The 16,643-nt window shown below is 43.0% G+C and overlaps 1 protein-coding gene across 1 annotated transcript in view; it reads left to right on the top strand.

The window, feature by feature from the left end:
• The window catches only part of FSHR (follicle stimulating hormone receptor), a 176,347-nt gene extending 168,239 nt beyond the window's left edge, over nucleotides 1–8,108 (top strand). The window contains exon 10 of the mRNA XM_060248918.1: nucleotides 6,032–8,108. Within this exon, the coding sequence (XP_060104901.1) occupies nucleotides 6,032–7,235 (1,204 nt within the window). The 3' untranslated portion in view covers nucleotides 7,236–8,108. The remainder of the gene's footprint in view (nucleotides 1–6,031) is intronic.
• The last annotated feature ends 8,535 nt before the right edge of the window (nucleotides 8,109–16,643 follow it).

Below are 16,643 nucleotides of genomic sequence, written 5' to 3'. Positions count from 1 at the left end.
TTCAGCATGGGAAAAAGACTCAGGGGGGGAGGCAGGAGCCCTTGCAAGCAGCAGCCATTCCCCACAACTGTAATGTGGCTGCAAGCAACCCAAGCTGAGACCAGGAAACCTGTTAAAAACCCAAACATGCAGTGGGCTCTAGCTCTGAGTAGAGGAAGAATATGTGAATGGAGAGAAACTTTTTTCTTCTTTTTGCAAGAGGCAATATATATATGGTGGTTGTTGTTTCCCATGAATAAAAATGCAGCCTGAGGATGGCCATTTTGTTTATTTGCTTGTTAAAATCATTTATATACCACTTTCTAAATTAGCAACATTTGCCCAAAGCTGCTAATAAAGCATACATAAAATAAATCTCAACAAAACAACTAAATTGATGAACCTGCAGCAAAAGTTTCAGAGATCTTAATTGCAACAAAAGAAAACAAACCCAAACCAAAGCTGATTTTCAGAACAAACTGAGAGAGGCTATATCCAAACCACTGAATGCCTGGTGGAAAAGTCTTTGTCTGACATCCAGTCATTACCAAAGAAAGTGTCAGGCAAATCTCCCAAGGAAGCCTACTTCAAAGGCACCAAGTCGCCGTTCATTACCCACCTCCATGTGACTTCAGAAAGTGGGGTCTAGTAAGATCCAGATTGGCAGCAGAAACAGGCCATTCATTGAACTTTTACATGCCCAGTGGATTGCAGGCAGCAAATTTGCAGACATGGCTTGGCTGGATTCCAGACAATTTGGAAACATTTGTGATTGAATCACATGCAGTGCCACTGATTGACCAAAAGCAGAGTTATCACTATGATCTCTTATTAGTAACACACACACTGGAAGGTTTTAATTTCTAGGGCACATTCAGACATGCAGGCCCTTTGCGTTTCATGCTGAATGTCTGAATCAGGTTTAAGTTGCTAAGTAGTAACTGGTGGGGGGTGGAATAGGAAGGAAGAAATGTGAGACTAGCTACCAATGGAATTCTGTTTCCATGACCAGCTAAAAAACCTGACCCCTGAAAAGTCTTTTCCATGCAGATATCCTTTCTCTTATTCCCATGTTGAAGAGATGTGGACAAGTTCAGGACAGTTGGGTTATACTTCCACAGACCCTGTTGCCTTGCTCAACCTGTTCAGCTGTGCTTTGATGACTGCTAGATCAAGGGCTGCATAAGGGAAATGGCAGAGAAATTATTTTTCATCTTGACGAGAGTTCTGATGTTCCTCAGCTTCATCATATATTATTACACAACCCCTCAGGATATTTCAGAAGTGGCTGGAAAGATGAACTCTTTCAGGCAAGCCAGCTGCATATCAACTGAAATTGTTCAAAGAGCTTATGTGACCTATCACATCAGGAAATAACAAGGGACTAGGTCTTGAATCCCACTTAACTTATTCTGAATCCCACCTCTGAAAATATACACAGCAAAGGGCTGATTTATGAATTTGTTGTGTTTTACAAATGGGCTCAGCGATGGAGCTGTCAACTGGAGTCAAGCAGATTATTCCATTCTTTTTTGTTCTGTAAATTTGCTCCATACTACAATTCACTCTTCCCTAATTCTTGTTTAACTGGATGAATTTCTAAAATTAATTTCAAAATTGATGCATGTGTGGTTTGCTACAACTATCAAGTTCTTCTATTTGTTCCAAATTCCTTTTACATGTTGTTCTCCCTAAGCACATCTGTAGCTATTCATATTTGTTAAAATGCCACCAAAAAGTCATCATGATGTTATTTTATTATTACATCAAGATTCTGTTTACTCGTTGTTTATAATAAATTGCAGGAGTTTATAAGTAAAATCCTCCACACATATCATCTGGATGCAGTCAGACATGATTGTATCAATGTTGCTTTTTTGCCATGCCTCATCGACACACATATTGGTTATACAGAATTGGGGAAATGATTTTTTATTTATTTATTTATATTTACATTTATATCCCGCCCTCCCCGCCTAGGCGGCTCAGGGCGGCTAACAACATTTCACATATTTAACAAAGGATAAAACTTTAAAATTTAACAATTAAAGAAATTAAACATAAAAACCAGTTAATTAAGTTAAAATATTTAAAATACATGATTCATTACATAGAATAAATCTGGCAGCAGTAAACTTGTTTGGCGCTGGTTCTGCCAGTTTAGATGGTTCCATAGTCGTATAGTAGATGGCGGCTCCTTATTCTTAGCAACTCAGCAGATATCAGCATAGGCTTGCCTAAAAAGAGCGGTCTTGCAGGCCCCGCGGAACTGGTCAAGGTTCCGCAGGGCCCGCACTTCCTCCGGGAGCTGATTCCACAGTACAGGAGCCGCGGCTGAGAAGGCCCAAGTTCTGATGTTTTGAAGTTTGACCTCTCTCGGCCCAGGGATAGTCAATTTATTTTTGCCCATCGACCTCAGTGCCCTCTGGGGTTCATATGGGGAGAGACGGTCCCTTAGGTAGGCTGGTCCTCGGCCATATAGGGCTTTAAAGGTAATAACCAACACTTTGTACTGGACTCGGTAGGTAATTGGCAGCCAGTGCAGTTCGCGCAGTCCCGGCCGTATGTGCTCCCATTTTGAGAGCCCCAATAATAGCCTGGCCGACGCCTTCTGCACCAGCTGCAGCTTCCGAGTCCGGCACAGAGGTAGCCCCAAGTAGAGGGCATTACAGTAGTCCAGTCTTGAGGTGACCGTTGCATGGATCACTGTTGCGAGGTCGCGACGCTCCAGGAAGGGGGCCAACTGCCTTGCCCGCTTCAGATGGAAGAATGCTGACTTGGCAGTGGCTGCTATCTGGGCCTCCATTGACAATGAAGGCTCCAGTAAAATGCCCAAACTCTTTACCTGGCGCGCGGGTTTCATAGCGCGCCGTCGAAGGTTGGGAGAGCTATTTCCCCTCCTAGAGCGCCGCGATCCACGCAAAGGACCTCTGTCTTCGCTGGATTCAACTTCAGCCCACTCAACCTGAGCCACGTCGCTACAGCCTGTAAAGCCCGATCCAGATTCCCCGGGGCGGAGTCGGGCCGGCCGTCCATTAGCAGATAGAGCTGGGTGTCATCCGCATATTGATGGCAACCCAGCCCAAACCTCCGGACAATCTGGGCAAGGGGGCGCATATAAATGTTAAATAACATTGGGGAGAGAACTGCCCCCTGAGGCACCCCACAATCAAGTGTGCGCCTCTGGGATCGCTCCCCCCCAATAGCCACCCTTTGTCCCCGACCGGAGAGGAAGGAGGAAAGCCATTGCAAGGCCAACCCCCCAACCCCTATGTCGGTGAGGCGGCACTTTAGTAACTGATGGTCGACTGTATCAAATGCCGCCGACAGGTCTAGTAACATCAGTACCGCAGTGCCGCCCCGATCCAGATGTCGCTGGAGGTCATCTACCAAGGCGACCAGCACCGTCTCCGTCCCATGGCCCGGTCGGAACCCAGACTGGCACGGGTCAAGGACGGAAGCGTCATCTAGGAACCTCTGAAGCTGCAACGCCACTGCCCTCTCAATGATTTTACCTAAAAATGGTAAATTGGACACCGGCCGGTAATTCGCCAATTCGGCCGGGTCTGCTGTACATTTTTTTAAAAGAGGGCGAACCAGCGCCTCTTTCAAGGGCGTTGGAAAGTGCCCCTCGGTGAGGGATCTATTTATGATGTCCCGTAAAGGACATCTAAGCTCCCTCTGGCAGGATTTAATCAGGCAAGAGGGGCAAGGATCCAGATCGCATGTTGTTGGGCGAGCAGCAGAGAGGATCCTATCGACTTCCTCCAGGTTGAGTGGGTCGAAATGGTCCAGCACCAAATCCGAAGACAGGCCCGGAGCCTCAATTTCGCTCACTGTATCCAAGGTGGTAGGCAGGTCTTGGCGGAGCAATGAGATTTTATCTGCAAAATATTTCGCAAATGCCTCACAGCCAATCTCCAATTCTCTAATGTTTTGTTTGCCTTGTGGCAATGTTATCAGGTCCCCAATTATTCTAAATAATTGTGCTGGGCGCGAATTTGCAGATGCAATCTTGGTTGCAAAGTAATTTTTCTTTGCAGCCTTGACTGCCATCTCATACGACTTCATAAACGTTCTGTAGGATGATGCAAATGAGCTGCAAGAACTGATAGTTGCATCAAAGACAAGTTCTCCAGCATGTTTGCTCCAACTCTGGAATTAATTAATTTGAAAAATTCAGGAATAGTGGAACAATGAAGGACTGGGATTTGGACAGACTGACCTTCGCTGCATGGCTCTGACTAGGGTCATTCATGAACAGAGTCCATTTGTCAACTTTTGGCTCTCTCAGTATCATGGTTCACATAATAAGGACACAGTGGGAAGTATAATGCTGCAATATTAAGGAGAGCTACCAGAGAATGGACACTATTGAACTCAGCAGGACTTTCTTTGTCATAGCAGCTAGAGTGTCAGACTAGAATCTGGGAGGCATCAGGTTCAAATCCCCATCCTGGCAATGGAAGCTTCCTAGGTGATCTTGAGCCAGTCACACACACTCAGCCTAACCTACCTCACAGGGTTGTTGTGAGGATAAAAATGGAGGAGAGGAAAACAATGTAAGCCACTATGAGTGAAGGCAAAGTATTTACAGCTTGATCTCTAAACAGATTTATTGGTCAGATTTTCAGAATTGAAAGGTACATAAAAGTTTGAAAACACAAAAGAGATTCACATTACAGCCCAATCCTCTAAAGAGAGCCACAGAGATTAAAATTCTTACTTTACCTGTCTGGGAATCAGCAATTCACTTCCTTTTGTCCTCAGGCCTATCAAAAGCAGACTGGATGTTTAAACTTGTGAAGCTGACAGAGCCCATTAGGAAATGCAACCCACCTTCTTGTCCTGTCTGACACAAAGATCAGTTTGCCTCTTAGGAAACTGCATTACCATGATATCTCTCCTATGTTTACTGTTGTTTTTGTCTTTTGAGGTGTTGTCACTTCTTGAAATCCCCTGTACAAATGTTGCTGCAGCATCAGTGGGCTCTTGTCTCAGGAGGCTTTGAGATCAGCAGTTGGTTGCTGAATCTCTACATGTATTTATTCATTTCAAAATGTCAATATCCCACTTAACACAAAAGTCTTTCAGGTGGCCTACAGTACAATTACAAAATAGAACCACATTTAAAACAATTTCCAACAGCATTCCTACAGCCACAATGGAATTGGAAACCATGTTGGTGCTTAATCAGAGACTGGCCTCAATGAAAAGATTTTAACCAGTTTGTGAAAGGGGCAAGTTAAGGGGCTGGGGGGCATCCTGAAACAAGGTATTCCACAAGAAGAATGTCATTATTGAGACTTTGCTACTTGTAGCTAACATATCCAACTTTAGGAGTGCTCAGTGAAGGGGCCATCTGGTGCTCTCTGAATTCTTGAGGAACCTGGGAGCAAATGTTTCTCTTGGACCTGAAGACCAGACTACTTCAGGCTTTTATGTTCTAAATCACTACTTTGAATAGTGCTTAGTCAGTAACTGGAAACCAGAGTAATTGAATTGAGTATAAGTTTTGTATGTTCTCTGTTGGCAGCTCTGGTTTCATCATCTGGTTTCTTCCATCAGGACTAGCTGAACTTCCTAGTCTTCAAAGATACACCCACCCAGAGTACATTAGAGTAATCCAATTTTGAATTTACCACACTCTGAGACATGATGGCCAGCTTCTTGTAGGCATAACTACTTATGTGGCCCTATTAAGTTCTAATAAGACTTGGGAATTATGTAGGACTTTTGAGGGTTCAGAGCACGTATTATCTCCTTGTAATCCTTTCAACAGCCCTATAAGGTAGGTCAATATATACCAGAGCAGGAGGGCTGAGGCTGAGATTCAATTGCCTCATGCCATCTAATGAGCTCATGGGTCAGGCAAGATTTTAAACAGGGACTTTCTGGGTTGTAACTCATTCTCTTAGCCACAGTGTCAAATCACTTCTCAAGGGGTTATATAACTAGTTAATACTGTTGCTCATGGAAACGCAAATGTGTACCTTTTTCCCCTGCCGCTTTGTTTTTTAGACTAACTACATTATCTCTCATCCCATTCCAGTGCTGCATTGCACCCAATATGCAATAAGCTTTCTGTCAAAGAAGACCCTGATGAGTATCCTGAAGATAGATTCCAAAAAAGATCTGCAACTGAAGATGACTTTTCCACTGATGATCTCTACCCTGACTTCCAGTGTAAAAAAGAAGTTCAAGTCACTTGCTTTCCTGAGCCTGATGCCTTCAACCCATGTGAAGACATCATGGGTTACAATATTCTCCGAGTCCTCATATGGTTCATCAACATCTTGGCAATCATGGGAAACCTTGTAGTGTTCATAATTCTAATTACCAGCCAGTATAAGCTTACGGTCCCCCGGTTCCTAATGTGCAACCTTGCATTTGCAGATCTGTGTACCGGCATCTATTTATTGTTGATTGCACTCAAAGACGTACAGACTAGAAGTCAGTATTACAACTATGCCATAGATTGGCAAACCGGTGCTGGCTGCAATGCAGCTGGCTTCTTTACCGTTTTTGCAAGTGAACTTTCTGTCTACACTCTGACTGTCATCACTTTGGAGAGATGGCACACCATCACTTATGCCATGGAACTGGATCGCAAGGTCCGTTTTCGACATGCACTGGTCATCATGCTGGTGGGATGGGTCTTTGCTTTCACTGTGGCCATCCTTCCCATATTTCAAGTTAGTAGCTACATGAAGGTCAGCATCTGCCTACCCATGGATGTAGAAACTCCACTTGCTCAGGCATATATCATGTTTTTGTTGATCCTGAACATTTTGGCCTTCCTCATCATTTGCACTTGCTACATCAGCATTTACTTCACTGTCAGGAATCCCAACGTCTTCTCATCTAACAGTGACACCAAAATTGCCAAGCGCATGGCCATACTGATCTTCACAGACTTCCTCTGCATGGCGCCCATCTCCTTTTTTGCCATATCAGCATCTCTCAAGGTCCCTCTCATCACTGTGTCCAACTCAAAGATCCTCCTTGTTTTATTCTATCCCATCAACTCATGTGCCAATCCCTTCTTGTATGCCATCTTCACCAAGACTTTCCGAAGGGATTTCTTCATTTTGCTGAGCAAATTTGGATGCTGTGAGATGCACGCGCAGATTTACAGAACGGAAACCTCTTCTTCTGTTCATACAACCCATATGAAAAATGGGCACTACACACCAGCTCCTAAAACCAGCGATGGAACAATTTATTCACTGGTTCCTCTGAATCATGTGACTTAAAGAAGGTCAACAATAGATTTTTGCCAAGAGTTATCAAAGGGTAATATGTGCTTCCCTACGAAAACAGGCAATTGCTAAAGAAGAGAGAATAGTCTCCTTGATCTCCCCTTACCCATCAAAGCTCCAGCTGTACAAATGTAACACAGAATCTGCAGCCTTTAGCCTGTTGGCTGCCTAACTGTGGCCAGAGTATCTAGACTGATTACTGGGGGACCACATTATATGTCCTGGTGTCAACACAATATAAACACACTCCCTTAAACTGAATTTATTTTCGGTGCTGAGAGACAGTGATAAAATCTTCTATTATTACTTCCTTTTGTGTTCATGCCCTCCCCCCCAAAGACCTTACTGATTGCTGCAGACTTATTTAGTGACTATACGAAACTGCCTTGTTCTGAGCAATACTATTTTTCCATCTAGCCCAGAATTCATCTCTTCCTAACTTGCAGCAGCTCCCCCCGGCAGAGGTCATTCCCATCCCTGCTCCCAGAGATCCTTTTTCTTTAATTGAAGAGGCAAGGAATTGACAGTGGAACCTTCTGCATGCAACGTATCTGCTCTGCCAAATTGTTATCATGGGAATAAATGTCAGACACCAGATATCTGAGCAAAAAGCCTGGCTGATCAGATACCAGTTCCATTCTCCCTGTGCTACGGGTCATGGCGCCTTCTTCTTTTCACCTGTTCAGCCTTCCAAACCAAAGACAATGAGTAGTCTCACCATGAAAGATCAAATCTGTGCTATGTCTTAATTGTGTTTGTGGAACTTCCATTGTTCTCTCCCCTTTGGTGGTTTTCTGAGAGTCAGTTTGAAAATGGATGAGTTAGTCTGATTGAGGAACAAAGTTTTTATTCAACTGTCAATTTATATGCATTTTTATGGAAAAAAACAACACATTTTCTAGTGCACTTTTTATTTTCACAAATGACTGACATTAATGGTACAATTCTGTCATGCCCTACCAGGGGTCTGCTGCCTTTTGTTGTTGCCTTTGTGAGCCCTGAGAGCTGCTAGAGGTCTCAGAATGAAAGGAGTGGGGGTTAAGTTACCACTGTCCTCCTCCACCCTGTTGGGTCACCACCAACATAGCCTCAGACGCCCAGCTTGCTTTCTCCCCAGCTCTGCCTGATAGCTTCTTCTTCTCTCCCCATCCCTTCTCTAAGCTCCACCTCTCCTCTTCTCCCCCAGTCACCAGATCCTATCCATCAGAGCCAACCAGCCTCTTGTTAGGGCTGCCAATCCACAGGTGGGGGCAGGGGATCCACCAGTTTAGGGGCCCTGCTCCCGCTTCAGGGTTATCAGAAAGCGGGAGGGGAGGAAATGTCTGCTGGGCACTCCATTGTTCCCTAAGGAGACTGATTCCCATAGGTTATAATGGAGAATTGATCCGTGGGTATCTGGGGCTCTGGAGAGGCTGTTTTTTTAGATAGAGGCACTAAAGTTTCAGCAAAAGAAGGTGCCCCTATCCATTATTTCCAATGGAGGAAGGCATTTAAGAGGTGTGTGGTCCCTTTAAATGTGATGGCCAGAACTCCCTTTGGAGTTCACAACCTTGCTCCTGGCTCCACCCCCAATGTCTTCTGGCTCCACCCCCAAAGTCCCTAGATATTTCTTGAATTGGACTTGGCAACCCTATTCCTGTTGCTGAAGATGGCTAGGGCTGACTTCTCTACCCCGCCCCTACTTCTGTCTCTCCTCAGCACAGAATGGGCCCGCTGCCAGAATCCTAGCCAAAAGTGAGCAGCTTGGCCTCCATCAGACTGCTAAGCAGAGGCAAGCAATTGAAAGCCACTTCCGTTTGTCTCTTATGGGTCATCTGCTACTTGACTGTGTTTTCCTCCACACAGCCATTCTTATATATCAGCTTGATGTCCCATCTATTTTAGGGGTTGCTCTCCATACTTCTACATCTGGAGTCGTCCCTTCTACAGAAGTTCTACTGAAGTAAAGGGGGAAGTTAGAGGGGTTTTGTGCACATATAGGATCCCCATACTATAAAAAAATACTTGCTGGATGAAGGAAAACAATTTCTTAAAATTTGAAATTCTGGTGGTTTTATTAACCAAATGATGCACACCTTTCTCATCTAGGTGGAATGTTGGCACAAATAAAATGAAACTATAAAGCCAGGCACTCATTTTCAGATAAGCAGCTGGATTCTTTCAGTAAAGCTGCTCCCAGCAGAAGCAAAAGACATCTGTAGCCCCATCAGTGTCTGCAGCAGGTCTGAAATAGTGGTACAGATTGCCTTATGCTTCTGTTGCATTTTGTACATCTTAAATCCCATTCCGCCCAAACTAATATCAGAGAAATAATAAACAGCCACCTAGCGCAAGAATATGGCTGATGAAGGAGTTTGTTGACAAAGTCTTATCAGTTATCTGCAAATTCATTTATCCAACATATTCTCTGCAGGAGGGGTCAGGATGACCTTGGGAGAGGAACTGGCCCACAGCCTTTTTTAAAAGTTAGCTACTAAACGCTCAAAAACACAACTGAAGTATGCAGCAGAGAAACCCATTTTACTGATAAATCAGTGCCACTGGAATGTCATTGTTTGTATCATGGAGTTGGTGCTTCATGAATACAATCTTACACATTATGGGAATTAAGAGGGCAAGAGTTCTCAGGGATAACTTGTGCAAATAGCTGTTTAGAAAGTGCATGGATTTGTAAAGAAGCACTTATCTCCCATTGTGCTTGTTCTCCCGCCCTTTAGCTTTTCTGTTGCCTAAATGACTTCTAGGGTTGCCAGTGAAACCACAGTTATACACTGTGGAACCAAAGTTATACAATGATAAGCAAAGAACAAAGCAAACCATGTAGCACTATATACGAGGTTATATTGACATGTACAACGTTTCCATTACAAATACAGAAGGAAAAAAATCCTGTTTGCTATAAACCTATTGGTTGTCAGTTGCCAAGCAAGCCTTCCTCTTAAGGTGCCATTACAATTAATAGTCCAAGTAGAAGTAATTGGCAAACAAACCTTCATAAAATTTGTTGTAAGTCCAAAGAAGGAAAAAGTGGGACCGGTTTCGGTTTATCCAACCTTCATAAACCAAAGATTAATAATTCAACATCTCATGGCTTTCTGTAATTAAAAAAGATCCAATAGTAAAGAACATAACTCCTCTACACAGCAAAAACATCCATAACAAAACCCATACTCACCCAAGCTCTTAAACAGAATAACATGTTAATGGAAGCACCAGTCCTATCCCGTTCTGGGACTAACGTTCCATCATTTTATTGCTGGTATATGCTTCTCCAAACATACCATGCATTACTAAATTTATTCTGTTGTGACACATCATACCCGGTGGGCTAATTAATTTTTAAAGAGGCATTACTATTTTGACTTAAATATATCAAAATGCTAGCATTTATACATTTTATACAGTTACAGAAACAACATGTTTTATAGTAACAGAAACTATTTAGGAAAACATCTTATAAAAATGCCGAAAGTTCCATAACTTGATTTAAGCCAAACGGGGTCATAGTTTTAAGGGTGTGGGTCCAGTAACACTCACAATGTAATAAATGCTTCTGGATATGCACCAAAACATATGGGCGAGCTTCAGATTTTTTCAAAACTAAAAACTTAAAGTCATTAGGTAAGTGACATGCATCCATAAAGTGCTGGCTGAGAGGAGCACCAGCCTTTTGAGCTTTAAGGTGCGACCTATGGTCACAAATGTGGGCACATACTGTTCTAATAGATGAACCTACATAAATCTTGGAACACCCACATTTTATTCAATGAATTATTCGTTTAGTTCCACATGTGGTCCATGAGGACAACTTCTTTCTAAAATTCGGCAATATCAATTCATCAGTACGCTGTGCTAGTTCACACACAGAACAGGATTCACAAGGATAGGGCCCTTTAGGTTGGTCTCTTTATCCTCCCTGCTGGTTTCATGTCAGCACTCACGAAAATGTTTCTAAGACTTTTTGTTTTCCTCATGCCTATTAGTAGTAATTCTTGGCAACCTGGTATGTCCTGTACTAAAAACCAATTTTTATAAATTATATTTTAATGGCATTATCTTTAGGGGTATAGTCAATAGCATATGAAATTGTTTGTGTTCTTTGCTCATTTTTTTGTCTGCATCAACAGTTCCCTTCTCTCTCCCTCCCTTGCCCTAGTTATTGCTTGTCTGATGTTTTTTTCAGGGTAACCCCTTTGTTCAAATTGTTTTGTCATAATAACTGCTTGTTCCTCGAAATGTTCAGAAAATGTTGAATTTTGCCGAATGCAGAGAAATTGCCCATATGTCAAATGCTTTCTCAAATGGCAGGGGTGGTGTGAGTCATACCTGAGGTATGAATTTTATCTTTTTTTAAATAAATGGTTTTACTGCCAGAGTATTTTCCTCTGTTCTGAACACCCGTGTGTCCAGATAATTAATCTCATCTTGATTATATGACCATGTGAATTTAATAGACATGTGAATACTATTAATCCAGTTCATAAAATCATTAATTTTGGGGGTCTTTAAAAATCAAAAAGAGGTCATCCAAAAACCAAAGATAAAAAATAATGCAGTCAAAACATGGATTCCTGATAGGATGACATTTTTTTTCAAGTTTGGCCATAAAAATATTGGCCATACTGGGCGCAAAGGGGCTGTCCATGGAAACCCCCTTGACTTGATTTTTTTTTTTTGCAAGTGGGGGCAGGGGATCCCCCAGTTTGGAGGACCTTCTCCTGCTTCAGGGTCATCAGAAAATGGGAGGGAGAGGGAAATGTCTGCTGGGCATTCCATTATTCCCTATGGAGATTGATTCCCATAGGGTATTATGGAGAACTGATCTGCAGGTATCTGGGGCTCTGGGAGGCTGTTTTTTGAGGTAGAGGCACCAAATTTACAGCATAGCATCCAATGTCTCTCCTCAAAAGACCTTCCAAGTTTCAAATAAATTGGACCAGGAGGTCCAATTCTATGAGCCCCAAAAGAAGGTGTTCCTATCCTTCATTATTTCCAGTGGAGCAAAGGCATTTAAAAGGTGTGCAGTCCCTTTAAATGTGATGGCCAGAACTCCCTTTGGAGTTCAATTATGCTTGTCACAATCTTGCTTCTGGCTCCACCCACAAAGTCTCCTGGCTCCACCCCCAAAGTCCCCAGATATTTCTTGAATTGGACCTGGCAACCCTAATGACTGCTGAGCATGATAGCAGCATACATTTGAGCAAATGTCTCAGTCAGACTACAACAGCTACAGGCATTGTTGCAACCATGCCAGAAAGAGACGGTCTCAAGGGGACTTTTAGCTCAAGCTTCATTTATTAGCTTTTTGTGTCACACCTGTCTGGATCAAGGAGAGCATGTGTCTCTTTCTTCATTCATGATAAAGGTCTAATCATACACAAATGACACCATGATATAATGGTTCCCAGCTTCAGAGTACACATGTGAGAATCTCATAGTTGCTTTGTTCCCAATGAGATGTTCCCTGTTTGTAGAAATTTAGCATATCACAGCATATCCACATGCGCAAAAGAAAGAGGAAATTATGATAAGAGCACAGAGGTGGCAGAATGGACTGTACCACTTCAGACTTTAGGTGGGACGATTCCTGCTTTGGAAAGAGGCTTTCACACAAACAGAAAACCAATATAGCAGAGAGAGAAGTTCTACCCCATTATCTTTTCTTTCTGTGCTATATAGTTACATTTTTTTAACATACAGGAGAATTCTAAAATATGATCCTCCACACGCAGTCTGAAGTGATCCAATCTATTTTTGACAATCTCATTAATACAGTGGAAGTTTGAATAGAGAGCTGGGGCAGCATTGAATAATCTCCTGTTTGCATCTCTCTGTTGAAAAGTAAAGCTTTCAAAACATAGAAATAATTTCTAAAAATAGTTTGATAGTTTGTTTGCCTTCTTAAATCCCATTTGATGCCATTATTTTCCCTAGCTGCCACTAGTGCTGCTCTGGAATCCCTGTGGCACTTTCTCCTCTTCTCTGGTAATTTCAGCCAATCAGAACTCCATAAGAAATGGTCTGGTGACATGCATGCATTCGGGAAATTCTGGGTGCTGACTCAGCAGACACATTAGGTCAAATCAATTTAAAATGGCATCTTTGTAACAATCGCAATTGCAGACTTAATGGAAGATGCAGACCAGCTGTTAGAATGTGCAACAAAAGAAATTTACTCAAATGCTGCAGCTCTTATAGTGATTGTGATGAAATGCATTTTTTCCCTGGGAGTTTGGAAAGCAGCAAACCTCCTCTTGGTGTTTTAAATGTTTTTTTTTCCTTTGGGCACAAATTGGCTAGGAAGGGGGAAGTCCATCAATGGCTTTACAGGTTCACCTCTTAAGAAATGCTAAGAGGTCTCCCTAGAGACAATGGGAGGGCCACACCTGCCCTTCTCCTCCCCCCCCACCCGCTTTAGGTAGAGAAAAGAGATTTTGGGGTGTCAAATTCTAGAGAGGCTAGGAAGAAACTTTCTGGAGACAACAGGAAGAGTGGCCTTGACCTGGGCTGACCAGGGTTAAGAGGCAAAGGAAAGAGAGATTATAAAACTTCCTTGCCACAGGAAGTAGCTGTCTGGGATGTTGCATTGAGGAGAATGCTGAGCTCTAGTCTGCAAGAAGATGGCCATGACCATGTGGTCTCCCAGGAGAGTTGGAGCAAGCTTTGAGGTATTGGTAATTCTGTAGAGACCTAGAACAGCTAAGCTAAAGAGCCTGCCCTATATTTTAACAGCTGGTAGGGAGAAGAAGAAGAAGAAGAAGATGATGATGATGATGATGATGATGATGATGATGATGATGATGATGATGATGATGATGATGATGATGATGATATTGGATTTATACCCTGCCCTACACTCTGAATCTCAAAGTCTCAAAGTGGCTTACATTCTCCTTTACCTCCCCCCCCCACAACAGAAACCCTGGGAGGTAGGTGGGGCTGAGAGAGCTCTCCCAGAAGCTGCCCTTTCAAGGACAGCTCTGAGATAGCTATGGCTTACCCAAGGCCATCCCAGCAGCTGCAAGTGGAGGAGTGAGGAATCAAATCCAGTTCTTCCAGATAAGAGTCCATGCACTTAACCACTGCACCAAACTAGCTCTCAAGAGAGGGGCAGAGGATTTGTGTTTTTACCAATGTCCTTTGGGATTCCTTGCTCAGTCTGATGTTGTGCTAAAAGTAGGCTTGCAAACATTTTCTTTTTAATAAATACTTTATACATTTGGATGCTGGTAGCGGTTCTCTGTACCTCATAGACTTCCACCATCTCAAACATGCTATCTGAAGAAGGGGGCAGATGGAATGCAGGCAGTTGCCTGTGGCTATTCCTCCAAGAGCACCCAAGGCCGTTTGTCCCTGAAGTGACCATGTACTGGGCAGCAGAAGACACTGAGGCAAGACCACTGAACTTGAAAGGGAAGGTGGGAGCCCTAATCCTCCTAGTGGGAAATCCGAACAATGATCAAGTGAGGTAGTGGACTACCCTAGAGAGAGAGAAGAAGAAGCCCTTTCAGGGAGTTAGGAACCCTTAGGAGGGCAGGGCGGAACAAGGCCTGCAGGCCATAGCAACCACGTTCTGCCACAATAATAATATGAAATGGCTATAGTACCAACCATTTGTGTCTTGTTGGAAGGGACTACCTAAATAGCTTACACATGTGAATTCCTTGACTATAGGAGCATCTGCATTACATGTCAAGCACACCTCTTTATGTATATCCACTGCCAGGTCAGTGCCTACTTGGCAGTTTAGGCCAAGTAGGCACTGACCTATGGGCCCCCACACCTTTACGGGCCCTGGGCTGGCTTTCCTCCTTAGTTTTCCCCCTGCTTGTGACTCTCCCAGCCTGCATGAGCAGCCAGCAATTGAGCTGCTCTGCCCAATTTGCCTGGTGTGGCTGCTGCTGGAGTTGTCTCTCTCCACCTCTCCCCCAAGTTTGCCTCTCTCCACCTCTCCCCCACAGCTTTGTCAAAGGGGCTTTTAAGAAGGTGCTTGAAGGCTGCAGTGGGGGCAGACTCAGATAATTTGCACGTGGGCACCAAGATTTTGATTGCCCAGGGGCCTCCACAGAGTTTAATCCAGCACTGCTGCCAGGTATAGCAGGATCCACTGAAAGGTATACAAAGGTCTCAGAATCTTTATTAAAAAAACTATTAGCATAGGGGATTCACTAGAAAAATAATAGAACGAGCAGTAATAAAAAATAGAACAAAAAAATAGAATAATAGAACAAAGAGCACACATTCATTCATTCATACTGACCTATAAATTCTGACTTCTACTAGTTTTTAACCCAGGCAAATGTATTAGTATGGAGAGGGGAGTCAAATATGAGCCTGTCTGGAGGACAAATACCGGGAAGGTTCAACAAAAGGACAGAAAAGGCAATAAAAGCAGAATGGGAACCAGCATGCAATCTCAAAGGGATCTGCACTGGGTTACAGGGGCAGTACTTGATGGAAAAACTGTTGTTGTTTTGTTGATGCTGCTGCCAGAATATTGCTTACTGTTCTGCATACTGTGTGGCCTACTTTTCTGGTTCTATGGGATTGGGGGAAGTTCCTCTGATCCCTTAGAGCTGAAAGGATAGTCCCCCCTTCACTGCCCCCGTGCCCTCGGAGGAAGGGGAAAATGCCACTTTCGGCTCTGAGGGATTGGATCCCTCAGAGCCGAAAGAGCAGCAGAGACTCAGGGACAGATTTTACATTTTTCTAGATTTTACATTTTTCCACAAATTTGGGGCCATTTTCAAGTTTATAAAAAGATCTGTCTTGTCCGGTCAGAGCTCCGCTCACCAGATTAAATATACAAAGATTTGGCCAACTTGGTAATTAGTATATATATAGATGATTTCATATATGAGAGGAATAACTATTTTCAACAACAATCTTTAAATTGTGAAAAGGGGCTCCAGCAAAGATTCACTGCTCTGCTTTATAAGCCAGCCTGCAGGAGGTATGTTTCTGTTATGAATTTTAGGTAAAATATTAAATTGGAACCCTGGGATCTTTATTTACAAAAAGTCATACCCAGCAGAGTTGATATGCCCCAAAGACAACTCTTCTGTGATTTTTTTTAAAAAAAAACTTTAACTAGCATGCCAACATGAGAACCAGAAACTTTTCATAAAAATGGGGATCTGAAAGCTAGAAAATCCTTACCTAATCATCCTTGTTCATATGTAATGAGGCATTAATAATCTAAGCCAGTGGCCTTCAGGGGTCAGAGTCAGTCACAATGAGCTTGATGGATTCAAAATGCTGAAGTTTTCAAAACATCCATCTTCCAAATTTCTCCCTCTATTTTGGAGCTCTAAATTGTCTGGTCTTGTTTCTGAACTGATGTATTAAGAGTTCTCCATTATTTCATTTTTTTATTTCCAAACTGTGAACAGAGCACTGTGT

This window comes from Heteronotia binoei, chromosome 1 (genome assembly GCF_032191835.1).
Source record: "Heteronotia binoei isolate CCM8104 ecotype False Entrance Well chromosome 1, APGP_CSIRO_Hbin_v1, whole genome shotgun sequence".
Classification (NCBI taxonomy): domain Eukaryota; kingdom Metazoa; phylum Chordata; class Lepidosauria; order Squamata; family Gekkonidae; genus Heteronotia; species Heteronotia binoei.
The sequence above is the reverse complement of the archived record's forward strand: the minus strand, read 5'-3'. Positions and strand labels throughout refer to the sequence as shown.